Source organism: Crocuta crocuta, unplaced genomic scaffold, assembly GCF_008692635.1.
Source record: "Crocuta crocuta isolate KB4526 unplaced genomic scaffold, BGI_CrCroc_1.0 scaffold3, whole genome shotgun sequence".
Taxonomy (NCBI): Eukaryota; Metazoa; Chordata; class Mammalia; order Carnivora; family Hyaenidae; genus Crocuta; species Crocuta crocuta.
The window spans coordinates 13,245,335-13,271,849 of record NW_027529934.1 but is presented as its reverse complement, the minus strand read 5'-3'; the positions used below and the strand labels follow the sequence as shown (position 1 = coordinate 13,271,849).

The 26,515-nt window shown below is 36.4% G+C and overlaps 1 protein-coding gene across 8 annotated transcripts in view; it reads left to right on the top strand.

The window, feature by feature from the left end:
- The window catches only part of RALGPS2 (Ral GEF with PH domain and SH3 binding motif 2), a 149,444-nt gene that overhangs the window by 35,587 nt on the left and 87,342 nt on the right, over positions 1–26,515 (top strand). For all 8 annotated transcript variants that reach the window (XM_077763307.1, XM_077763305.1, XM_077763303.1 and 5 more), the window contains 3 exons: positions 509–559; positions 15,353–15,436; positions 25,253–25,342. In XM_077763307.1, the coding sequence (XP_077619433.1) occupies positions 509–559; positions 15,353–15,436; positions 25,253–25,342 (225 nt within the window). The remainder of the gene's footprint in view (positions 1–508; positions 560–15,352; positions 15,437–25,252; positions 25,343–26,515) is intronic.

Genomic DNA, 26,515 nt, shown 5'->3' with positions numbered 1-26,515 from the left:
ATCCAAGTCCTTAAATTGTTTTTCTTTTCTTTTTTTTAATTTTTAAAAAAATATTTATATTTATTTTTGAGAGAGAGAGACAGAACGTGAGTGGGGGAGGGGCAGAGAGAGAGGGAGACACAGACCTTGAAGCAGGCTCCAGGGTCCGAGCTGTCAGCACAGAGCCCAGTGTGGGACTCCAACCCATGGATTACGAGATCATGACCTGAGACGAGGTTGGATGCTTAACTGACTTAGCCACCCAGGCGCCTCTTTTTATTTTATTTTCTAATTTTACTTCATTTATCTCACAAGAAAATATGAATAGGCATGAGATCACTTGAAATGATCATATTTAATGGTACAAGTGCTAAACTTTCATTTTCTGTAATCCCTTTTAAAAATGACTCTTAAGTAAAATTTTGAGTATTCAATATATTGTAGTATAGAATATAATTCTAATTTAGAATATACGTCATGTCCTAGAATTCCCAAGAAGAAATTGTCATTTTTTTACTTTTTATTTCAGGGTCAGATAACGCTAATGGATGTTCCAGTATTTAAAGCCATTCAACCAGATGTGAGTAGTTTTAAGAACTTTCCTTTTAAATATACAGAATGGTCATTAATAGTATCCCAAATTAAGAGGTTTTATAAATGTCAGATTCATATTAATGTTTAAATGTTTATAGCTTTTGATGTGACTGTCCATATACTATTCAGGCCTCAGAAAGTCATATGGCAGTCATAGACACAAATCACTGAGTCATAGGTGGGACTGATGAATCATCCTGGGTTAGTAGGCTTCCTCACTCTTCTTAGGAGGGGACTAGGCTTAGGGTGAATGGGACACCCAAGACTTTGAAGCTTTTTCATGGAAGAATGAGAATAAGAAACAGGGTTTCACAACTCACCACCGCAGTCTTTTCCTTTACTTTATTTATGACTTTACAATATGACTGTGTGTTAACATTTTGGAGGGAGGTGGGAGGATCAAGCAAAGCATTTTTTGCTTTTATTAAAAAGGGACTGACATTTATTATGCATCTACCTGCTGTAAGCTGTTTATTATGCTGTCTGTGCGTATGAATGTGACTGTGGTAGTGTCTGTGTCACTGATGAGAAAACAGAATGACAGCTGTCCTTGCTGCACAACTAAGTGTAGGAATTGGGTTTCAGACTGGTACTTTTTCTACTCTTACCAAGAAAGAATGTAAGTGTGATTTTTTTACCCCAAAAGCAAGTGATAATACCAATATTTAGTACCATAAGATAGATTTTCTTTTTATTCTTTTGAGAACAAAATGTCGTGTGTTTGTTGTGTAGAAAAGTGTGCAGTGGCCTTGACCACTGTGATTACTGTCGGGGTTAGAGAAAACGTCCGTGTCTTAAATGGTAGAGACCGTATTAGTCTTGTGATTTTCAAGTAAGTTAATGTCTTAGTATCTCAAGTTGGTCATTTACAAAAGGAAGCGGGGAGGGGGGGGGACTGGAGTGGTCTCTGAGTCCCTGTCATTTCCACAGTTCTATTTTCCTAACATTTGCCCTATACCATGAGGATTCTCTTAGTAGAAACATTAGATTAGCGATAGGAGGAGCAATCTATTCTACACGTAAAGGACAAACAGAAAAGAGCTTTTGTTTTTAAGTAACAAAAGCTGTTCATTTCCTCACATCCCTGAACAAAAGAAACTAAATTCTTTACAAAAATTACACTTTTTTTGCCTTGAAATTCAGCCATCTTATCCATAGACATATTTTTTTCTTTTGGATAAACTGCAGTGACCATATTACTGTTCCATGGGAGAGTAGTCCTACCCATTGGAAATATAGTGTGAGCCACTTATATAACTTTACATTTTCTAGTAGCCACATTATGAAGTAGAAATAAGACAGATGAGGATGTTTGGGTGGCTCAGTCAGTTGAGCATCTGACCTGAGGTCATGATCTCAGGACTTGTGAGTTCAAGGCTCATATCAGGCTCTGTGCTGACCACTTAAAGCCTGGAACCTGCTTCAGATTATGTGACTCCCTCTCTCTCTGCCCTTTCCCCCGTCCCCCTGAAAAATCAGCATTGAAATTTTTTCTAAATAAAAAAATAAACAGATGAAATTAGTTTTAATAATTTTATTTAACCTACAACATCCAAAATATTACCAGCTTGACTTAATCAGTATAAAATTATTGAGTATACTAGGACCTTGAAATTCAGTGTGTCTTGTATAGTTACGGCACAGTTTTATTTGGAGTAGCCACATTTCAAGTACTCAATAGCTGTTTGTGACTAGGTGCTTTGCACGTTGAAGCTCTAGATAATTATTATTGAATACATGGAATTCAAGTCAGTATGGGAGTTTTATATTTTCCTGGGACATCTGACGCTACTTTGTGGAAGTCAGAAGTGAACCTTAAAATTCCCTTGGCCCCACTTCCTTGTCTAACTTAATACTAGTCTCCTTGATTTTTTTTTTTAAACCTCCTAAGTATATTATCTATCCATTTTCTCTCTACTTCCAACACCCCAATCCAAGATACCATTTTATCTCAGCTGTAGTGTCTTCTTACTGAATGATCTACCTGCATCCATAACCCTTCTAAACTCTTTTTCTATCCAACACCTGTGGTAATGTTGTTGAATGTGTAAATCTGCTCATATGATCCCTCTGCTTAAAACACTTCAGTGACTTTCTGAGGATGAAGACAAACTACTCTAATATGGTCCACAAATCTCCTCCTAGTTTTGCCTCCTTATACATTTTCTACCTCTTCCTGTCTAACTACACTGGCCTTTTTATCCCTGTCACCGCTGAGCCTGTGTATATCCTCAGTAAGTCCTAGTCATCCTTCAGTTGTCAGGTCAGGTTTGACTCCCTCAGGTAAGCTTTTCCTGTCCTCCCAGAGGTTCACCTGGCGCGCTCTGCTTCTTCACTGCCCTTGTCAGCTGCAAGCTTCCATTTATGTTTTGTGATTCAACAGGTAATAGCTGAGTGTCTATTATGTGCTAGGTGCTGGTTTCATTACTAGAGATACAGCAGTGAACAGACTAAAATTCCTGCCCTGGTGGATTTTATATTTGGGTGAGGTGAGCTAGATTGTGTGTCATGAAAAACATAAAAGCAACCAGAAGAGAATAGAGAGTGAGGACAGTGAGGATTTTGATTGCAGATGGCGTGGTTTCAGGAAGCCTTCCCTGGGAAGGTGCCATTTGAGCAAAGGCCTGAAGGAAGTGAGAGAGTGAATCCTGGGTGTTTGCGGGGAGAGCGTTCCAGGCAGAGAACAGCTAGGGCGAAGGCCAGTGAGCCAGAGTCATGGAGGGAGGGGGGAGGGAAGTAGAGGAGGGAGGTAGAATGAGGGCTGGATAGTCCCGGGCCTTGCAGATCATTCCTCTGAGAAAGACGGGGAGGTTCTGGGAGGGTTTTGAGTAGAGGAGTGGCAATTTCCGACTAAGATTCTCAGTAGTGCTTTAAGTTAGCTGTGGCTGCTGACTCGGGTATGGGGTTAGGAGCTGGTCCCAAGGTCTGAATCAAGAAGACCGGGTAAGAGAGCAAGGTGGCTTGGGTCAGGATGGGAGTGGAAGAGGTGGTGAGTTGTCAGACTCTCTGTGCAGGGGACGTTGAGGGTGCTGCCAGGGTTTTTGGCCTGATGGCAGAAGCGTGTACTTGATATTCTGTGAGATGGAAAATTATTATTGTGCTCATAACTCCTGGGGCTGCCATTCATATAGAATATTAGGTGCAGTGTTGCCTTGTGGAGAAAGGCCAGAGCTGCAGATTTGGAGGAAAGAGCAGGAGTTTGGCTTCGGACATGTTTGGGTTTACAAGTCTGTTAGAATGCTGAGTTAGGTGATGTATACTACATTACTTGTCCAGGTTGCAAGTGTAGTTGGAGAGAAGTCTCTGTAGAGACTTCTTGGGTGAGGTTACCAAGAAAGTGAATATAGGTGAGAGAAGGGTCCTATTTAGTGTTTAGGTGGAATTAGCAAAAGATAAAGAAGCAGCAGTGAGTGATTTAGGAGGAAAATCAGGTTATTAGTATGGAATTAGGTGAGCCGAATGAAGGAAGTATTTTTAAGAGGGAAGGAGTGATGAGGTGTAAAGTGTGGTTAATCATGTGCTTATTTGATTAATTGCTTGCTGCTTCCACTAGGTTTTAAGCTACATGAAGGCAGAGACCAAAAATAATTTTGCTTCTACTATTTTATCTGCCTGGCATGTAGTGGGACTCAATATTTTGAATGAGAAGATGAATACAGTGTTCAGTAAATACTTGTTCAGTGAGAGAATGTTTTTAGAAATTGAAGCAGTAACTGTTGAAAGAAATGATGTAGCACAAAAATATTCTTGTTGTATATTAGTCTCAGATAATCCTCAAGATTACACTAAATCTGGCAGTATAAACAGGACTTTGTCATCCGGCAGAAAAATGTTTTCTAATATATTTTGAAATATTCAAGACCTACAACAAGATGTAAAGACTAATAAGATGAACCTCTCTGTACCCACCTCACCAGTGCTTTGAGCTGCTGTGTATTCTGCCTGTCTCCCCCTCCTTCCTCCCTCCTCCTTCCTCTCACCCAGGGAGCCACTGTCCAGTATCAATCTGTATCATTCCTGTGCATTCCGTATTTCTTCTATATCTGTCCCTTAGCAATTTGAACTGTTGCAGGTTTAAAAAAATTTTTTATGTAAAAGGTACCCTGTTGTTTTAGTCATCTTTAGCTTGCTTTTTATGTTCAACATTGCTGACTAGCACCCATGTTAATATATGTACTCTGGTGCATTAATTACGGAGTTGAAGAGTACGAATGTCTTTGAGTTTATTAAAGACTTCCGGTTTTCTGAAGCCTTTGTATAGATATTATTTATTATGTCAAAACTCTTGCTGTCGACAGATTAAACAAAAGATTAAGCCATGATGTCAGTCTAATGTATTAGTTTTTGTATTAGCATAAAATGCATAAAACTTCACATACTGTGGAAAGACAGTGGTTATCACTGAATCTAACAAATTTATCTTGATAGTTCTGTCCATTATATCAACGTTCATGTCTCTATATAATGTAAAACTTTAAAAAATGTATATATACTTTATGAAGCTTTAAAAGATCTTTAGTTCACTAAAAGTCCTAATCAGAACTCACTATTACATGTATATATCCATTTCAGGTGATGATTTATTCACGTTTTCTAAAATGAAATCTGTACTAAATTTAAACTTTGAAGAAAAAGATTCTGGATCCAACTCTGCAGTTTGGCGATTTTAGTTGCAGGTTGGCCATTAAACCACACAAGTCTTGTTCAGTTTTCTATAATAGAGATAGTTGCTGAGTTACCTGAAACTTATATAATATGTATCTCTCATTAATTCAGTTCCTTGAGTAGGACCTTGTAATTCCTACCTGTTTGGGGAATTCTGTATTCCCAAGTCTTTCGTGTTAAGTAGAATTTACCCCAGCTTGTTCTACCTAAACTTGTTATTAACTTGTGGGAAGAAAGGGGCAAGTGTATGGAGTGCAGTGGTTTTCTCAGAATAAAGTAGCTTATGTGTACTGTCTGTTATAAGTACACCTGAAAACTGCTCGGGGGTGGGGGAAGGAAAAATTATAAGCCTTTTATTTCACTATAGAAACTTACTTTTGAGGTGTGAATTTTTTATGATACAGGGACTATTCTTAGTCATTAGAAAACTTGCTAAATAAAATCACATCTTTAAGAGCAGATCTGAATCAAACAATTTCTAAACCTGGTTTTTCTCCAACCCTGTATCACGCTTGAAGGTACCTCAGATTGAAAGAAAAAAACAAACAGATTTTGGTACTTTGTTTCATAGTTCTTTTGTTTTATGGTCGGAAGAATGGAAAACATGCTTACCAATGAAAAGAATTTAAAGTTAAAAGAAAGATCATCAGTAATTTTAAAACTATTCATAGTAAGACTATACCTACATAGAAAAAATGTTTGCTACAGTTTTATTTTTAATGGGTCCTTGTCTGCATGATGTGCATCATCTATCCATTTTTGATACCATTCGGAAACCTAGGAGTCCTTCTTTCCCCTTTTCTCTTCATCATATTTTCCCTCTTCTTTAATTGATTTTACCCCCTAAATAACTCTTCTCTCCTTCCTCATCTCTGTCAACTTTGAAGGATATTGGTTAAAAGAGTACAGTATTTTTACAGGGCTGTGGCCCGTTGGCTCCAGAAATGTGAGTGCTGCTTAATGTCTGTGCATAGTTGTTGGCCCGAGACAGGTCTCAGTTCAGCCAGTCACCTGCCGACGGATCCCTCTCCATCTGAACACATTTCCAAATGTTCCCATAGCTGGTGCTACAGAAACGCTAAGAATCTTCACTTGCCCACCAGCCTAGACAGTGTGGCCAAATTTGGAAGCGTCTGTGGATGATGATCCCTCTCACACAGAACTTGGCTTTTCACCCTTCCCTCCTCTCAGTAAGCAGCCATCTCTTAGCGATGGGGAGAGCGTGCAATGATATGGTTACTGCAACTGTAATTACAGTGTTTACAAAGAAGGAGAAATGTTAGTAGTTCTGTTGTTTATATTCAACTACTGTTAATGTGTCTTTACAACTCTTATTTCCATGGAGCTGATCATTCTCTCTTTTCATTAGTTAAATAAAACCAATTTTGGGCACAAATTACCATGCATTTTGCTGCTTACTTTTTCCTTTTTCATCAGTGTCTAACATTCACAGCTCTGAATGGGTGCTCACAAATTTTTACTTCCTTCATTTCATTTACTTTAAAATTTACTTTAAAGCCCTTTGGATCCCAAAAGATGCTTTTTAATGGCAAAACATAAAAGCAGGGAGCCAGAAGACTTGTAGTTTTTTTCAGCTTTGCCATTTATAGACTGTGCCATTAATAGGATCGATATCATGTCTTTGGTCTTTTAAAAAATTACTGAATATGTGAAGTAAAGGATTTTGGACCATTGGATCTTTATAATAATACCTTCTAGGTCTTCGAGAAATTCCCGAAAGTAGGATTATTTATTTATTTATTTTTGGTAACTTCAGAGTAAGGGCTGCAGTTATGTGTAATTCTCAGTAATATAATTTTGATTAAAACTTTGGGAAACTTAAGGACGTGATATGGTTTGAGTGGTGATCATGAGTCAAGCTCTTATAGGTTGAGGGTCTGTTATACCCTCATTGGAACATAAATTCCACAAGAGCAGAAACTTTTGTCTGCTTTGTTCACTGGTAATCTCTAGTGCCTAGAATAATACCTGTTTTGTATTTGAGTTTGATAAGTGACCATTCCCAAGCCTTGTACTATGTAGCCTACAGGCATATCACTTCCCAGTGCTTATGTTTGGAATCATTTCTGCAAAAGTCTGTTACTAGTCCAAGAAACTGACTTTTATAAAATAGCGTTCTCTTTGTGGAAAAAGGAGTTTGGGGTTTTTTTCCCCACCCATAATTAGGAACATTTTCAGGTTTTTTGCCCAGTGTGAATTATTTAATACTTAGTAAGGGCAGTTTGAGGATTCTCTAGATTCATTAATTTCTAGTATGATATTCTGGTATTTAGTTGAAACTCTGCTCTTGTTAAGGTTTTGTTTTACATTTCTTATACATATAGATTTCCCTAGTGTGATTCTCTCTTGATCTTGAAGGTATGTTTTCTTTTAGAAACCTCTTATCCATTTATAGGGCTTCTGTCCAGTGTGAGTTCTTTCATGTTGAGGAAGCAATGACTGTTCTGAAGGTTTTCCATGTTTATTATATTCATGGGGGATTGGTTTTTGTCTAATATGAATTCTCTCATGTTCTGTAAAGCTTATATTTTTTCTGAAGGCATTGCCATGTTCATTACATCAATGGGATTTCTCTTCAGAATGAGTATTATACTAAACCCAGGATAAGTTATGACAGAAAGTTTGTTTGCAATCAGATTTTCTTTCTAGTCGCAATGCTCTGGTACTTTCAGTAACTCTTAAAAGGTGAACTGTGCTTGAAATCAGTACCGTAGTCACTACATTGGATGATGTTTGCCTGTTACGAGGTTCTCAAGTGTTCAAAAAGCATTAAGGGACTGGCTCTCACTGAAAGTCCTCTGACATGTATTACCTTCAAAGAAGAAAGTTTGACACTTTATTATAATTTCTAATAAGTCAGTACAGTAAGTCATTACATTGTATCAATAAACAGACATTATATACAGAGGATAGATCGTCCCTTCTGTGTTCCTGTATTACTGGGGTAGTCTAGAGACTGAGGAAGAATGCTAGTTAAATGAGGGAAAGTACATGATAGGTAATTTTGAATCTTACTAAAACATTTCTGCAAAACGTACAGTTGAGATATTACAGTATGTAAAAGAGTTTACTGTATGCTAGCTTTCTTGCGATGGAGAGACTATAATCTTGGCAACATCTGAAGTTCCAGCATCAGGAATACCATAATTCTCTATTTGCTTTAATGAAGATTATCGTTTGCATTAGAATTAAAACGTAAACAACTCATGAATATAGTGAGAGCTTTGAAGAAAGCAGAGAAGACGTGAAAGATTTGAAATTTCTATTAGAAGCAAGTGCGGCTGTTTTATAAGTTATTGCTGCTCATCACTGTGAGCGTCCTTACCATGTAGCAAGGTCAGGGAGAGCAGGTGTATCACGCCATCAGTAGTAGCAGAAGGTGGCTCCTGGCTTTCTCTCTGCTCTCATTACAGGGGCAGCATTAATGTGTTGGGAGGAGGGTAGAGGGGAACCGAGAATGTGAGTACACTGGCAAACAGAATTGACCTTTTTGATTTAACATAACATTGCAGTTTTATAGTTTCAAAACTTTATTCTGTTGATTAAAAATACAGGAGTTGCAGCAGGCACGTTGTGGCTGAGGCTTCTTTCTAAATAGCCATATAGGCTGAATGCTTAATGGACATATTATATCTCTTTAAAAAAGCTTTGCATTTTTTAACATAAGAGTGCCTTAGCAATAATTATCTTCTCCCATGTATCAACTATACTTCAGTGGAAAAACAAATTTTCTTCTTGTGAGGACCCCTTTCCCCCTGCACCTCTGCAATCTTGTGTACGTTCCATCGCCTTTTCTTCTCTCATTCTCTGTCTACATGCTGGTCTATATTGGCCTTTTCTCTTCTTCTATCTTTAGGTACCCCTACAACATCACCCTTAGAACAGCCCTTTTAAGAGTGTTGGAACCTACAAGATGAAATTTAGATCAAGAATTTGACTTTACAGAACAAACCTACAAGAGACATAAGAGAAGCTGTGGCTCCTGTGAAATTCAGTAATTCTTTCATAGGGTAGGTGGTCCTCAGTTGCGGTGTCTGCTTCCCACGTGCTTCCAAAATACATGCACTGGAAAATCGGGCTCGGCAGTTTCAGAGCTCAAAATGCGCCCATGAATATTCTTTCAAGTACACTTTCAGTGCCCATTTAAAAATTGCCTTATGTGTGTGAGTTACTATTAGATTTCTCTTTACTGCCTGATTTTAAAATTCTAAGTTAATCCATTTCAACAGATTTTAAGAAGTATCAAGGCTGCTCTGTTTCATTAAGCCTTTGCTAAAGTAGAGGCTGACTTACATAGTGTGCTCAAGTCATTCCTGTTCTTATATCAGACCCTTAGAAAAAACATCCTTTGAGTTACTGTAAAGCTTTCTTTTTTGTATTCCTGGGAGATGTTTTAGTATAGGATAGCCCTTGACTAGGCTGATTAGCTGTCAAATGCAAGATAGCACGGTGGAAGAATTTATTTCTTCAATTGTTCTGTAGTGTCTCTTGGAGGAAGATCCAGAGTCTGAGCAAAAGGAAAAGCAATTTTTTTTCTCACAGAGAGGTCCAGTGGCTGTTGAGACTTAGAGTTGGGGCAGGGCAAAATTCCTTTAAGCCTAGCTGATAGAAATGCATGTCGAGGTTTAAGAAGAAATTAGTGAGTTCCTGGAGTCCCAGTGCAATTTCAGCTCCATAATTCATTAAATGGATTTTTGTTTTTATTGTTGTTGTTTAACTTTATATTTTGAAGTAACTACAGAGTTACTGGAACTTGGAAAAAATAGTACAGAAATAATAAGAGATTCGTAGGAAATTGCAAAAAATACTACAGAAAGGTCCCATTTATCTTTCACCCAGTTTTCCCTAGAAGCTACATCTTGTATAAGTCTGGTACAGTATCAAAATCACAGAATGGATTGCTATAACATTTTATCTTACATGTTGTTTTGTCTAACCATCATCTCAGTCAAGATAGAAAACTATTGCAATACCACAGAGATCTGCTCCCTTGTTCTGCCCCTTTATAGTCAGCCAGCCCCACTCCTGCCTACTTTCCACTGTCCTTAACTCCTCGAACCACTAATCTGTGCTCTGTCAGTTATAGTTTATTGTAGTAGATGTGCTAGTAATATAGCATTGTCTCTAAGGGAAAATGGTAGCTACTGTCTTAAGAGGTTTAAAAAAACCTGCTTGTTTCTTCACATTAAAAAAAATTTTTTTTAACGTTTTTTCATTTTTGAGAGACAGAGTGTGAACGGGGGGGGGGGGGGGAGCAGAGAGAGAGGGAGACAAAGAATCTGAAGAAGGCTACAGGATCCGAGCTGTCAGCACAGAGCCCATGTGGGGCTTGAACTCAGAATGGCCAGATCATGACCTGAGCCAAAGTCGGACGCTTAACTGACCAGGCGCCCCTCTTCACATTTTTTTAAGTACAAATTCCTTTAGAATGGAGTGCTTCAGTAGCATTTTAATCTATGTACTCCCAAGTGATGTGACTATAGATTTATTCATCCCCACTTCCTTTCTGTTGGCTTCCAAGAGTTTTTTTAAAGGGACAAAACATTTTTCCATTAAGTTATTGATGTTAAAATGTTCTAAGAATTGGATGAATTTTTCAAAACCTCTTATTTTTTATTTGAAGAGTCAGAAAGGCAGTAAAAGGTTTTAGTGTAAAAAAAAAATAAAGCCATAATTCACTGATACTTTTATTTGGGTTCCTTGTTTATCATAATAATTTATAATGGTGAAGATAGGTTTAAATGAGTTGTTATGTATAAGCACTTATAATAGTGCTTAGCACATGGTAATCTCTGTTAGTGGTAATTCTTTTACTGTTGCTGTTAAGACACTTGTTCTCAGGATGAGAAGTATTTTTTAAGCATAAAACCAGAAGATTAAGTCACACAGAAGAGGACAGTAAAAGTACTGGCTGCTTTAAACAAACAAAAAACCAGGCCCCCTTTTGCACATAAAGACGATTGGGAAGGTGTTTTCATAAGTTTTCTCTCAGTGGTGGGTTTATAAGTGATTCATAGACTTTACTCTCCCTTTCTGCTCCTTTTTTTTTTTTTTGATTGTTCATTTTACTTTTAAAAAATGTTTATTTATTTTGAGAGAGAGAGAGGGAGAGAGAGAATCCCAAGCAGGCTCCGCACTGTCAGCATAGAGTCCAACGCAGGGCTTGATCTCACAAACTGTGAGATCATAACTTGAGCAGAAATCAAAAGTCAGACACTTAACTGACTGAACCATTCAGGTGCCCCCCCCCCTTCCACTTCTTGTAACAAACATAATTACTCTTACAGTTGGGGAAATTAAAGTAATAATATACAAAAAGAGGATAAATATACCCAGATTCAGTGAGACTGTTGGGAAAGTGACACTTAGTGTTGGTGGTATAAGTGACTCAGTATTTCAGGAGGGCAATTTGACAGGTATCAAAGCCTGGAAAGGGTTCAGACTCTTTGACCTAGTGATTTTACTTCTAGGACTATATTTTTAGGAAATGATCAGAAATGTCAGAAAAGGTGCAATAATATTCATTATTTATGGTATAGCTTATAACAGGAAAATGAAATTCATGTTATGTATAAAGCTGCATAATTGAATTTGAACTCTATCCAATGGGTATGTTGATGTCATTTTGACACAGACACTTTATATTAGTAGCATTAATATGCATTTGGAAATTAATTGGTTAAAAGTGAGCTGAGTATTTATAGATCTAATCCTAGGAATTTTGTCCTAAAATATGCCATCTTTATGTAGTTATATTAATATTTTTAGAAAAAACATTTTCTAGAAATTTGATGTTTTTAATATAGCTATCATGTTATTTTCATGTTTGTGTAATATCTATCACTTAAGTATTTTCTGTCTGTACAAGGAGGTAATGTGAAATGAGCCTGCGTCTAGGCTGAGTTACAAGCAGTTGTATGTTTACTACAGAGTTGGCTTTGGTTGTTCTGGATTTTCCTTCAGTAATTTCAGATCTGAAGGTTGTAATCTAGCGTTAGATCTTAAAAAAAGTAATTGATCTCTTCAGAGCACTTACTGTGTGTCCACTGTGTTGAAGCAGTGATTGCTGTTTCTTCCTTCTGTGTTCTCCATCTCCATTACTCAAGCCGAAAACTTGGGATTCTTAGTGCCTCTGGATTCCTCATTCTTGCCTTATGTTGTGTGGATCCAATTTTTGACCAAATCCTGCCTGCCTCCAAAATATCTTGAATCTACCACTTTTTTCAACATAAGGGAACGTTACCTTAATTTTTGTGTTTCAGTAAAATTTTGTAGTATCACCATAACTGTTTCCTTAGTCTCCTCAGTCCGTTTCTTTTTGTTTCTTTTTTAAAATGTTATGGAAGATAGGCATACATCACATTTAAGAAGTCCTGAATTTCCACCAGCCTCCACCCTTGAGCCCGATGCTTATCCAGTGCCTTAGCTATTTCTTCTTGCAGAAATTTAGGTCCAGTTTTCAAATAATATACCTAAATTTCTATTATTGATGATTTAAAAAATTTTTAACTTTATTTATTTTGAGAGAGAGACAACATGAATGGGGGAGGAACAGAGTGAGAGAAGGGAGAGAGAATCCCAAGCAGGCTCTGAGCTGCCAGTGCAGGGCCCGATGTGGGGCTCAAACCCATGAAACTGTGAGATCATGACCTGAGCCGAAACCAAGAATCAGATGCTTAACTGACTGAGCCACCAAGGCGCCCCTGATAAATCATATTTAAAGTTTTAGATATGATTTATTCTATAGAAAATGATCTCACACTTTTATATTGTTTCCCTTGACCTTTATACAGTTGTCTTCTTCCTCTTTATCGCATATAGTTATGTCACAGTTTTGATGTGAATAAGTAAAGAATAGTAAACTATTCTTTACAGTTGAGCCATGATTACTTACTTAAATTTTGTTACTTACTTAAATTTTGTGTTCCTTGAGCTAATAATTTACATAAGCTTTCTCTGCACTCATCACTGATTCTTCTGCCAGAAGTGAATATAGTGAATGTATCTTCGCAGTGTGTTGAGACACTTCCGTGTTGTTTCATCTTTGAGAGCCGTCTCTCTTGGAGTCTCTGACCTCTTGCTTAGTTACTGTCTGGACTGTTGTTCTGAAGCTCTGCTCACAGCCATGCACACGGTCATTCTCTCTCTATAAATAAAATTTTAAAATTGGGGAGGGGTAAATTATTTTTCTCTATTTTCTCTGTTCTCTCTTAACATTCCTGCAGTTGGGGCGCCTGGATGGCTCAGTTGGTTAAGCGTCTCACTTCAGCTCAGGTCATGATCTTGCAGTTTGTGCGTTCAAGCCCCGTGTAGGGCTCTGTGCTGACAGCTCAGAGCCTGGAGCCTGCTTTGGATTCTGTGTCTCTTTCTGTCTCTGCCCCTCCCCTGCTTGCACTGTCTCTCTCTAAAATAAAGAAACATTAAAAAATTATAAAATTCCTGTTATTATTTAGACATTGACTGGTATGGACTCTCTTAATGGACATAATATTTGTACTCCTGTTTTGAGCTTATTTTATCTCATAACTCTTAACGGTGATTTTTAAAATCTCCCTTATTGTGTTTCCAAAGGCTGTGTTTTGTTCTCTGAATAAATCCTAATGGGAGCAATACCTATTCTCATCTCTCTGAGAGTAATAAATATGGTTTTGTCTTTTCTTCTCTCAGTTTTTTTGGTTCCCTTTCCTAACTCAATTTCCTCAGAGTCCTTTTTCTTTTTTCCTATAGATTTTATCTCTTCCTAGTGGTGGTTATTGGTATTTTAGCAGGATTCTTAACCTGTTTTGAACCTTGGACTCCCTTGGCACCTGAATGAAGCCTATGGAGCTGAACCCTTCTTTAAAAACAAAGGAAATCAATTTTATTAAAATACACTTCTTACATTATTTTGTAAAACTGTCACATAGCATTATATATGTGCTTTTTTATTAACATTAAGTAAGATCCAGAGATGACGAGCTCATAATACCAAACTAGTGATGAGTATAAATGATACTTTTGAGCTATCTGTATCTGAAAATGAAAATATCCGTGATTTTCATCAGTGGTAAAGTCACATGCATTGCCAATTCTTTTGTGATCTGTACTCTACATTTATGATAAAAAGGAATGTCATGTCAGAGATTAGTATAACATAAATATTTAATTTTTTAAGTTTATCAAGCCCTTTGTCAAGAGCCCTTTAGAGGTTTCATGTTATGTCTGGGTTGCGATTGGCTGTCAGCTCAAAGAGTAAGGTATTGGAAAGCTGGCTGGAAGCTCTGAGAAACTGAGTGGGAATGGGGCTTGACAGCTAGTGGGGTTCACTGTACGTTATAAGAAGCTCAGCTCTCGTTGTCTGGAAGTCCTTCCTCTTGACATTCAAATGTCCTCAGAAGGAGAATCCATCAGTCTCCCTGTGGTGTGTAGGTTTAGTTACCTATGTTCTCATAGACAGGTAATTTTGCCCTTTTATGTTTTTGTTTTCTGTTTTTTGTTTTTAATTTCTTTTATTTATTTTATTTTATTTATTTCTAGGAGAGAGAAAGACAGCGTGAGCAGGGGAGGGTCAGAGAGAGAGGGAGTCACAGACTCTGAAACAGGCTCCAGGCTCTGAACTTGCAGTCAGCACAGAGCCTGACGCGGAGCTCGAACCCACGAACCGCGAGATCGTGACCTAAGCGAAAGTCGGACACTTAACCGACTAAGCCACCCAGGCGCCCCTGTTTTTAATTTATTTCTGAGAAAGAGAGAGGCAGCATGAACAGAGGAGGGTCAGAGAGAGGGAGGTACAGAATCTGAAACAGGCTCCAGGCTCTGAGCTAGCTGTCAGCACAGAGCCCGACACGGGGCTCAAACCCACGAACCGTGAGATCATGACCTGAGCCGAAGTCGGACGCTTAATTGACTGAGCCACCCAGGCGCCCCTTGACCTCTTAGATCCTACTAGTAAAATTTGCTTTTATGATTTAACTGAATGGTTACAGTATTGGATATGTTTCTTTTGAGTAAAATGGTTCTAGGAGGGGACATAAGTGTCTTTAATGTTTTGAAACCCTTAATATAATAAGAAAACTGGGCTATTTCATGAACTTACTTTTAACCTATTTTTCAGGAGCTTTCAAGTTGTGGATGGAATAAAAAAGAAAAATATAGTTCTGCACCAAATGCCGTTGCCTTCACAAGGAGATTTAATCACGTGAGTTGCCTATAAAACTTTGATATTTAGTTTCTGAAATTCAGTTCCTCAGTCTATAATTTTTCATTAAGAAGTAGTTTAGCCTTTCACATCTTTGCTGGGATGTTTTCAGCCAGTATCCCTTTAAATACTGTCTCCCTGCATGATCTCTAGGTTTTTCCTTGTGTAATTTCTGTTGGAAATTTGTTGGGACTTGACCTTTTTTTCTTGCTTCTTAACCTTTCATATTTTATATCTGTTTCTTTGTGTTCCATTCTGCATGATCCTCAGTACTATATTTTAATCCACTAATTCTTTTCAGAGGGGTCATTTCTATTTCAAGTCTGTGTACGCTTTTACACTGGATTCATTTTTCTATGTTTCTTAAATAATTTTCATCATTTTATTTTATAATTTCTGTTACTATCCAGTTTTTGGAGTACTAATTCTCTGTTATTTCTGCTAATCTTTACTCAAAATGGTTTGTGTTTTTAGGCATTTTCTAATTTTGGATTAAGCGCTCATCATTTAAACTTTATCTGTACTTTGTGGGAATTCTCCTGCCACCCAGACTGAGGGTATATCTCTTCTGAAAAACTTTTGTTTGCTTTTTCTGGTACTAAGGACTATACTGACTTAGGACAGTTTTTTATATGTTTTGGTTGGGAACATCCATACATTGCTGTAGTGGAAATTTCAACTCCAAATCCAACTAAGGGCTGTTTACAAATTCTTACGAAAGACTTATTTTTCAGGACACCTGGGTGGCTCATTTGGTTAAGCATCTGACTCTTGATTTAGGCTCAGGTCATGATCTCACAATTCAGGAGATGGAACCCCGTGTTGGGCTCTGCGCTGACTGTGTGGAGCCTGCTTGGGATTCTCTCTCTCCCTCTCTTTCTCTCTATCCCCCTCCCTCTCTCTGTCTCTTTCTCTCTCTCTCCTCCACCCTCTCTCTCTCCCACTCTCCCACTTCTGTGCACCCCCCATTCTCAAAATAAATAAATACACATTTTTTAAAAGGACTTATTTTTCTCCATCTCCTCTGTCTTCCACTGCCAGGAAGGGATAGTTTTAGTCTACATTTTCAACAAGACTGTAGCCCTTTGAAGATCCCCGAGATAGACATAGAGGTTGTAGAGTAGAGGTGGGGGCCTTGTACTTGAAAGACTATTAAATCCCAAGCCCCTATGTCACTGAGAGAAAATCCTCTGTGAGCAGCTATAGGGCTCTTTCATGTAATCACTGCTTTGCCTTTATTTCCCTCTTTGTTTTGGCCTCTAGGGGAAGAAATCCTTCCTTTAAAATTAGCCACACATTGTTTTAAAAAAGAGCTTGTTGTCTTTAACCCAACATTTCTAGTTTACAGCAAGTAGTTTCTCAGGATTTGCTTCACTGTATTTCCCCAAATGGAAGTAAATCAGAGTTTTAAAAAATTAGATTAAACCATTATTAGGGACACAGGGTAAACATGTCTTATGCTGAAATTCATATTCAAGTTATAAAGAAGTTGTCTGCACAATTTTTAGGAGTTGGAATTTTATCACAGTAAAATTTTTTTTCTTTCCCATACAAAAATATTCACAAATACGACTTTACATTTTAAGTAAAATTTTAAGCAGTAATATTATTCTTAAGCCAAAAAGTTGTCAGAGTCAAATATGTCACGTTGTACCAAAAGCTCTTATCCTTATTCCAGATCATAATTGATCATTTAATCTCACTTAATGGCTCCATTACTCTATTCAATTCTCCCAGTAAGGTCATAGGAGATTTGAAATAGCAAATTTTGAAAGAAGTTAGACTCTTTTAGAGGGAACCTATGTGCAACATTATTTTTAAAATGAGTTTTTGCGGGGCACCTCGGTGGCTCGGTTGGTTAAGCGTCCAACTTCGGTTCAGGTCATAATCTCATGGTTTGTGAGTTCGAACCCTGTGTCGGGCTCTGTGCTGGCAGCTCAGAGCCTGGAGCCTGCTTCGGGTTCTGTGTCTCCTTCTCTCTCTGCACCTCTCCCACTCATGCTCTGTCTCTCTCGGTCTCTCAAAAATGAATATACATTAAAAATTTTTTTTAAATGAGTTTTTTATAGACAACATATTGTTGGGTCTTCCTTTTTTTTATTTTTGTTTAGGAATTCTAATATATGTAGATTTATATAGGTATAATCTAAATTCAGTTTCATCACCCTAAAAATTTCTTTTGTGCTGTACCCTTGTAGTCACACCCACTCTCTATCCCTAACCCTTGGTGACCAGTGAGCTGCTTTCCATCACTATATTTGCCTTCTTCTGATTTTTATATAAATAGACTCGTATAGTATATACCCTTTTGAAACTGATCTTTTCACCCTCTCAAAGCGTGATGTCTTTGAGATTTATTCTTGTTGCTTGCATCAATAATTCCTTCTATTGCTGTGTAGTATTCCATTTCAATCCATTTGAATTTGATAGGTGGTAGTTTTTCTTTTTTTTAAATTTTCCTTAAATATATATTAAAAGCATCAAATTGTTTCATAAAATACATCATTAGTATCTTAGCAACAGAAGTAGATTATAATTATTCTAATTTTTACTCAATTTTATTCTCTATATTTTCTCAAAAATATCCTCAGTTGTACTTTACAATAGTCCTGTGAGGCAGACATATAAGTTAATATTAAGAACGCAAGGTTTATTTTGTTTTGGGAGGGTTTGTTTTTCAGATTTTTATTTAAATTCTAGTTAGTTAACATACCTTTCTTTTTTGTAGTTCAGTCTGAATCTCTGCTTTTCAGTATAGACTTAGGATGCAAAGATAGTTCAGTTTCCATGTTCTTATATCCCATATAAGCTCCCCCTGTGCTAACCTCTTACATATGTATGGTTCTAAGAGCCAGGAAACCAGGCTTGGTATAGGACGGACTAAGCTAAGGACATCATTCAGTTTCCCCAGTTTTCTCACTAATATCCTTTTTGTTGTTGTTACAAGAGACTTTTGGATCCCACATTGCATTTAGTTGTCACTAATTCTCATAAAAGATTATCTTGGGGTGTGCTTTTGTCCTTTCAGTGCTTTTCCTCTTAACTCTGTCACGTTTTCTGTTCCTTTGCATGTATGGTAATTTTTAAAATTATATAGTTAACTTTATGGATGATACATAATAGTGATTCTGGATTCTCTTGTCCTCTTTTTTTTTTTTTTTTTTAATTTTTATTTACTTTCCAGTTAGTTAACTAACGTACAGTATAATATTAGTTTCAGGTATACAATTTAGTGATTCAACACTTCCATCCATCACTGGTGCTCATCACAAGTGCCCTTCTTAATCCTTGTCACCTATTTAACCCATTCCCCCTCCACCTCCTCTCCAGTAACCACCACTTTGTTTTCTATAGTTAAGAATCTGTTTCTTGGTTTGCCTCTCTTTCTCATTTTTCCCTTTGCTCCTTTACTTTTTTCTTAAATTCCACATATGGTGTTTATCTCTGACTGACTTATTTATGTCTTTTCTTCAATGATATTCATTTTTTTGCATGTTTAAAATCTTAATTAATACACGTTAGTTAACATATAGTGTAATAATGGTTTTGTTTTCCTTTTTTGAAGCGTAATTTTTATTTTTATTTAACTTCGCTGGACTAAAACTCCAAACTCTGCCCCTCCTTGGAGAACAGATAATTTCCTTTTGGTTTTGTTTTCAGTTAGGCTTCTTAGAGTTTCCCTTGTACACGTACAGTTCCAAGGTCAGCCGGAGAGTTGGATGGCATTTTTACTTAGATTTGGGGGATCTCCTTCTTATCTTTCCCTCCTTTCTAGAATTTCTCCCCTCACTTTCTAGCCAGTTGACTTCTGACTTTTGAAACTAAGACTACATATGGCCTTCTGCTTGAATTTTAGCTGCCCACATTGTGGTAACTAGAAAGTGTCCTCAGTGAACCAAGTGCAAATCTCATCCAGCGCATCTTTCAACAATCAGTCCCCCAGTTTCTGCTTTATTTTTATCCGTCTCTTGAACGTTTAAATAATTGCTCTTATAATTTGGAATTAAAATCAGATGAGCACTTGCAAAGATACCAGCTATTCCGCATTACCAGAAATGGAGTTCTCCCCCATCCCTTTAAAAACTATGCTTTCCATTGATTATCAAAATAACAACAGGTATTGCAGAGAAATTGAAAAGATGTAGAAATGTATTAAAAAGCTGAGGGGAAAACAATTACCTAGACGTGACTGTTAACATTTAAGCATATATCCTTTTTTCCATTCTTTATTTTTTCTTAATTTAATAGAAATCATGTTGTACCTGCAAGTTATAGCCTTACTGTCATAGCATACCATTAAATCCTCCTATATCATTATATGTTGAAAACATTTTTAGTATCTCTATGATCTCCTGTGATTGAACTATGTCATACTTTTAATAACCACTCTGTATTAGATATTTCTCTGATAACCTGGAGGCATACCTTCTAGCCAGTGGGTGCTTATTTTTTTGTTTTCTTTTTTATTGGCAAAAGGCTGTTTAAATTTGTTTCAGACTTTATGTTTAGATAATTGGAAATATGACTGATAATTAGAGGTCACTGCTTTTAAGAATGCTCATGATAATAGGTTATAGTTGTTAAAAAAGACTCTACTTTTTGAAAGTAAAATTTATGGATATAGTTATATGTTATCTGTGATTTTCTTCACAGTATTCCTGGGGCATTTGAGGGGGTAGGGATGGCAGTGAAAAAATCTGACCGTAACTTGGTAATTGTTGAAACTGGTTGATATGCATCAGGGACTTCATTATTATCTTCTGTTTAGTTCAGTGTACATTTGAAGTTTTCCATGCAAACAGCTGAGAAACTGTCTTTAAGCTTAACATATTTTTGGCTGCAAATATAAAGTTTTTATAACACCTCCATATGATTATAGAACTGAATAAAGCAACTACAGTTAGAAATATCCTATGAATGTTTTCTAGGATTTGCTTTTTTATAAAATATTTGGTACATTTCAAAGAATGTGTTAACTATTTATTTCAATCATATGAAACTGCTCATGTTCAACCGTTGTTAGCCTACAGAAATGGCAAGTTCATGTGATGAATGTGTATTAAGAAGCAGTCTAATAAATGATTTCTAATTCACCACCTAAGCTAGGAACTAGAATAATACCCAAATACTTTAAACATTTTACATGTTTTTCCCTCTACCCTCTCTTGACAGGTAGCCATTATCTCAAAATTTGGGTTTTGGTTTTTGGGGCAGGTTTTTCAAAAGTTTTTTAAACTCTTCTAATTCTTTTATAGATTTATCAGAAATGTTTGTATCCCTAAACAGCATGTTGTATAATCTTGTTTTTCATTCTCATAAAACATATTTTCAGAATATATATATTCTTTTATGGTTGGCTTTTTTTCACTTTTGTGTTTCTTTGATGCCAGGTGATGTACTTGGCTCTAGTTCATTGATTTTTCACTGCTGTCTAGCATTTCATTGCTTGAATATATCAAAATGGATTTATCATTCTTTTGAGGATGACCATAAGATAAATTAACTAATTTTTTGCTGTATGAAGAATGCTGCTAGGAATATTGTGAGTCTTGGTGCTAATGAGTACTGGTTTCTCTAGGCAGTGGCTTTCAAACTTTATTGATGGTGACTCACGATAAGATAAAATATTTTACATTGCACTTCAGTGTAGACACACAGCTGAAACAGAAGTATTCTGAAATACTATTTATTTATATTAGGTTATATGTTCTTTGATCTTTCTGCTTATTAAAGCAATAACATTGGTACTTAAACTTACTAAATTGATACATTAAAGTGGGTAAAAAAAATACCCACTGTAATTAATTGGTTAGGAAAATTGTGCATCTGAATATTAAATTTTTGTCAGAGAGTGTATGCATGTTTAACTATAAAAGATAGTGTCTTTTTTTTAATGATTGTACTAATTTTGCATTCCCACCAGCAGAGTACAAGAGCTTTCATTAACTATCATCTTTGTCAACATTTGGTTTCATCAGACTTTGCAATCTAATTGATGTGAAATAATTCAGCTTTCATTTTTATTCAGTAAATGTTTATTAAGTTTCTACTGTGTCCTGGGCGCTGTTCTCAGTGTTTGGAATATATTAGTGAACAGGAAAAACAAAGATCATTACCTCCGTGAACCTTTTCATTCTAGCTCTCACTAATTTTAATTTCACTTTTTTTTTTTCATTTTCACAAGTTCTATCATTTTCAGATCTCCCTGGTCTTTTTTATTATTCTCATATTTCCTACTCATTATTTTCTTACTCATTACTTACTGTGAAGTAAAACATGGATACAAAAAGACCACAAAACAAATGCATGGTTCAGTAAACTATTGTCAAGCAAATATCCTTGTAACACCACCAAGGTCAAAAATAAAATTTGACCAAATACTCTAGAAATCCCTATATGTACCTCAGCCCACACACCCTCACACCCTTTCTTCCTCCAAGAATAATGAGTCCTTTTATCATACTCACTTTTTTGTGTTTCTTTTTATAGTTTTATCACCTAAATGTGGCTCCCCAGACACAACTATTTAGCCTTACCAATTTTTAAAATTTGTTAAATTTTAAGAGTTTTTAATTGACAGTTTCTCCCTTTCTTTTCCTTACCATTTACCTGTGGAGGCACCGAGGCATTTTGACCTAATTTTGAGTCTCCCACAATCTAGATTGGATCTAATATAATTTAATATATTCTGTTTTCTGGATATTAGTGGTGGTTCCAGAGATTCAGTTGGGTTCAGTGCCTTTGGCAGGAATATGTGTTGTAATTGCTGTATTTTTCTTCCTTTTCATCAGGAGGCACCTAATACCTGGTTGTCTTTTTCAGGATTTTAGCAGCTGTGTCTAGATCCATTGATTAGTTGAGGTTGTTAAAAGGCTGGGACACCTGGGTGGCTCAGTTGGTTAAGCATCCGACTTAGGCTCAGGTCATGATCTCACAGTTTGAACCCTTTGTTGGGCTCCTTGCTGACAGCTCAGAGCCTGGGTCCTGCTTTGGATTCTGTGTCTCCCTTTCTCTCTGCCTCTCTCTCCGTCTCCCTCCCTCCCTCTCTCAAAGTAAACATCAATAATTTTTTAAAGGTTAATCTGCATTTCATTCTTCTTCATTTATTAGTTGGAATGCTTTTATAAAGAGACATTTTCCCTCATCTGATATTTGTTTACGCAGAGATCCATTTCCTATAAGCAAGGAAGGATAAATGTTCAATTGTTTCCTTTTATTTAGGAGTTTTGAAGATAATGAATTGGTATTCTGTCTTGCTCTAGTAGTAACCAACTAGTTTTTTTATTTTTAAATACCATTATGAACTTAGAAATTAAAACATCATATATGATGCGTTTCAACCCATAGCAGATACTATCTTTTTTTTAAAATATATTTTTAAGTTTATTTATTTTGAGAGAGACAGAGAGAGTGAGAGTAGGGGGAGGGGCAGAGAAAGAGGGAGAATCCCAAGCAGGCTCCATGTGGTCAGCACAGAGCAGCCACATGTGGGGCTCGAACTTCCAAAACCATGAGATCATGACCTGAGCTGAAATCAAGAGTCTTCTGCTTAACCAACTGAGCCACCTAGGCACCCCAATAGCAGTTATTATCCTGACTGAAAACTAATAATGTTCCATCTTTGGCCAGTGGAGGTCTTTTCAAGTTGGCTTTCATGTCCTTTGTCATGACTCTAGCAGTCTTTTAAGAGTTTCCTTGTCATCGGGTATGCAAAGATGTTTCAGGTTCATTTTGTCCATTACCTGCTCCCCTTCTCTCCCTGCACCTGGAATCAATATTTAATAAGTCCTGGTTTCTTACAGGGGAAAATGGACCTGAATGCTGGGAATGCTCATTGCTATTTTCTATGCCTTTTTCAGCAGAGATAGCTAAGATTTCTATATTTCATCCACACACAGAGAGACACACAAATATTTAAAGATAAGATGTCTCATGAGTTCATATAGATACTTCTAATTCAAATTCAGGACCAGAGTTTTATTTCCAACTCTTCTGTATTACATCCGCATGTTCTTTCTTCTACACACAGAATCCTGGTTTTCAAGGCTTGTTGGTTGCCTAGAGCTTGTTATCCATTACAGTACTCAGCAAGGGCTCATGAGAATGGTAATTCCTGAATTCTTGCATCCTGGCAAATTGCTGGTCCTCTGTAAAATTTTCTTCCCTTGATGATTTTTGATATATTATTCTTTTTTTTTTTTTCCTGACAGGTGTTATTGTCGATAAGTCTGGTGATAATTAAATTTTCTTTTCCTTAAAAATCACTTTATCTTTTTGTCTCGATGGCCAAAAGATTTTTTTCCCCAGTAATTTTATTGAACTATATCTTTGTGTTGGTCATTCTGGATCAGTATTCTCAGGTGTGGTTGGCTTTAGCTGGGATTATTGACTAAGGAGCACCTACACTTAGCCTTTCCAGCATGGGGGTCTTAGGAGCTCAGGAATCTCAGAATGTTCCGGCATTCAAGACAGAGGCTGCATATTCTTTTATGACTTTCTTTTGGAAATTAGCATCAATTCCGTTAATCTTTTCATTAAAGCAGTCACGAGCCTGTCCAGATGACATGACAGGTGACATAGAACCTGGCTTTCAAGGGCAGAATGACAAAGACTTTTTGGCTATGTTTTAAAATCATGATGGTATTTGTCTTAAAATTTGGCTAGAATTAAAGTTAATAAAGTCAGTGATCATGCAGTTTAGTTTGAATTCACAGGTGATATTTGCCAAGGTTGTTGATAAAATAACATACAGCTTTTGATATATTTTAGAAGTACACTTTATCAGAATCAGGGATAATTATTATCATTAGTAGCCCAGATATAGTAACAAATACGAAAATGTCTTTGTAAAATACATACATTTTATATTTATATATAGATTTGTAAAATATATACAAAATATTTATGTTTTGGCAGTTTATAGATGAAAGTTGCAAGTAAAATCTGAAATGTTTCTCACTAAGACAGGGACAAGAAATGGGAGGCAGTGGCACTGTCTCTTGCACTATTATTTCTTGATAATACACCATGTTTTTAGATTTGTATAAGTTCGAGCCAACTGATAGTGCCTTGATTTTATCTTCATAGTAAATGAATTAAAAATATGTTACATTTATGATGAGCAAGGTTTTTATCAGAGTAGATAGAACATTTTAGTGATTGAGATTAGTTTGCCTTCTGATGAATGGTTTTTAATGCTTTTTAAAAGAAATTGTAAGGATGGTTTATTGGATTAGAAAGCATTATGTGATTTTAAAAGTACAATCTTAGTCTAATTTTAGAATGACTTAGATGTATTTTTTCTTTATGGTATTATTTCATAATGTAAATAAATGGCAATGTTGGATTACACAGCCACAGAAAAACTTGCCCTAAATAGCATATTTTATAATGTCTGTTCTTAGAGCTCATCCAATTCTGCCATAGTGTTTCAGAATACAGGAAAATTACATGTATTTGTATAGTGTTCTTGTTGTAATAACGCAATAAAACCAGTTTTATTCGCTTCTTCAAAATGTGTTTGCTTTTACAAACACATTCATACATCAAACATCAAAATTCACAGTGATGTTTTTATGTGTGTTTAAGCATATACACACACACATGTATATCTCTATGCACATACATATCACGTATATGTGAAATGTATGCAACATTTGAAGACTGGTTATATCCGGGTGGGGAGCCGGGAAGGTGAAAAGAAAGTATCATTTTTTTAACCAGCTATACATTGTTCATCAAGTAGCTCCTGTTATTAATTTGATCCTACTGAGTAAAGAATTTTGCCGTTCAACTCCTTTTAATTTTTATTTGCAGGTAAGCTTTTGGGTTGTTAGAGAAATTCTTCATGCTCAGACGTTAAAAATTAGAGCAGAAGTTTTGAGCCACTATATTAAAACTGCTAAGGTAAGAAAGACTTGCATTTTTATTTTTGAGTCCAACCATTCAGCATTGTTTGTGAGTGAATGTTTACCTGTAATACTTTATTTACTATTTGTTGACCCTGGAAAATAAGGCTTATTGATTAATATGTTGACTTTTTCAATTGGATGCCTGTTTTCTTTGCCTTTTCCTTATTCTTCCTATCTTTCTCTCTTTAGATCTTTCCTCCCTTTCTTAGAGTAGCTGGAATATATTATTTATTTGACTGGATAAGTAGGCAGAGATCAGATTATGATGAAGTATAATATTGACAAAATACTGGACTCTTCGGCAGGTAATTGAGAAAGCCTTACAGGATTAAGTAGGAAAATGCATATCGATTATTTGCTTTTGAAATCTGTCACTGCCAACTCTGTGGACACTAAGACTTTCTTTTTAAAGGAATGATATAAAAAGGATGTTAACCAGATATGTTAACTGAGGAGCATAGATCCTGAATGCAGCAAGAGAAAAGGAGCATGGATTTCAAGGATGGGCAGAATTAAGAGAGGAGGGTGAACAAGGCATTCCACAAGAAGGCTGCTAATACTTCTTAAAATTCGTGACAACTCTAAATTTGTTAAGTTCACTAAAAGGTGTATAATTGTAGCCACATTCTTCATTATTATAATAAATTCGTAACATCTCACATCTGAATGAAGGTGGACTAAAATGAAAATGCTATTTTTAAAATTTAAAGTTATTATAATTATTGTAAAATTGTAATTGCTGTATGTTGTAACGCTTCTGTATTTTCCTCGCTCACCTGGGAGCAGATGTATGCTAACATTCTGGGGCACTAGGTGGCAGAGCTAGCTTTCGAAATGTGACATTCTGTGGCAGTGTCATAAAAGCTTTACAAATGTTCTCTGTGATATGTTCGATGAATATTGGGTTTTAGCTGGCAGAAAATCATGTCTTTTCTCTGTGCATCTGAATTTGGTTTTTTGTTTTCTGGGTTTTTTTTTTTTTTCTTTTTATGTGCTTTGTATGTTCTACTCAAAACCACCAACTTCTGCCTGTCAGGCTCACCGTTACCCGCCTCCTCAAGTAATCATTTAATTCCAGTTCAGACTCTTAGACAGTAGTTCTTTCATCCCAAACCGTAAATTCATCATTTTTTTGGTCTCACATTGTCTCTTAAGTCCCTCTATTCTG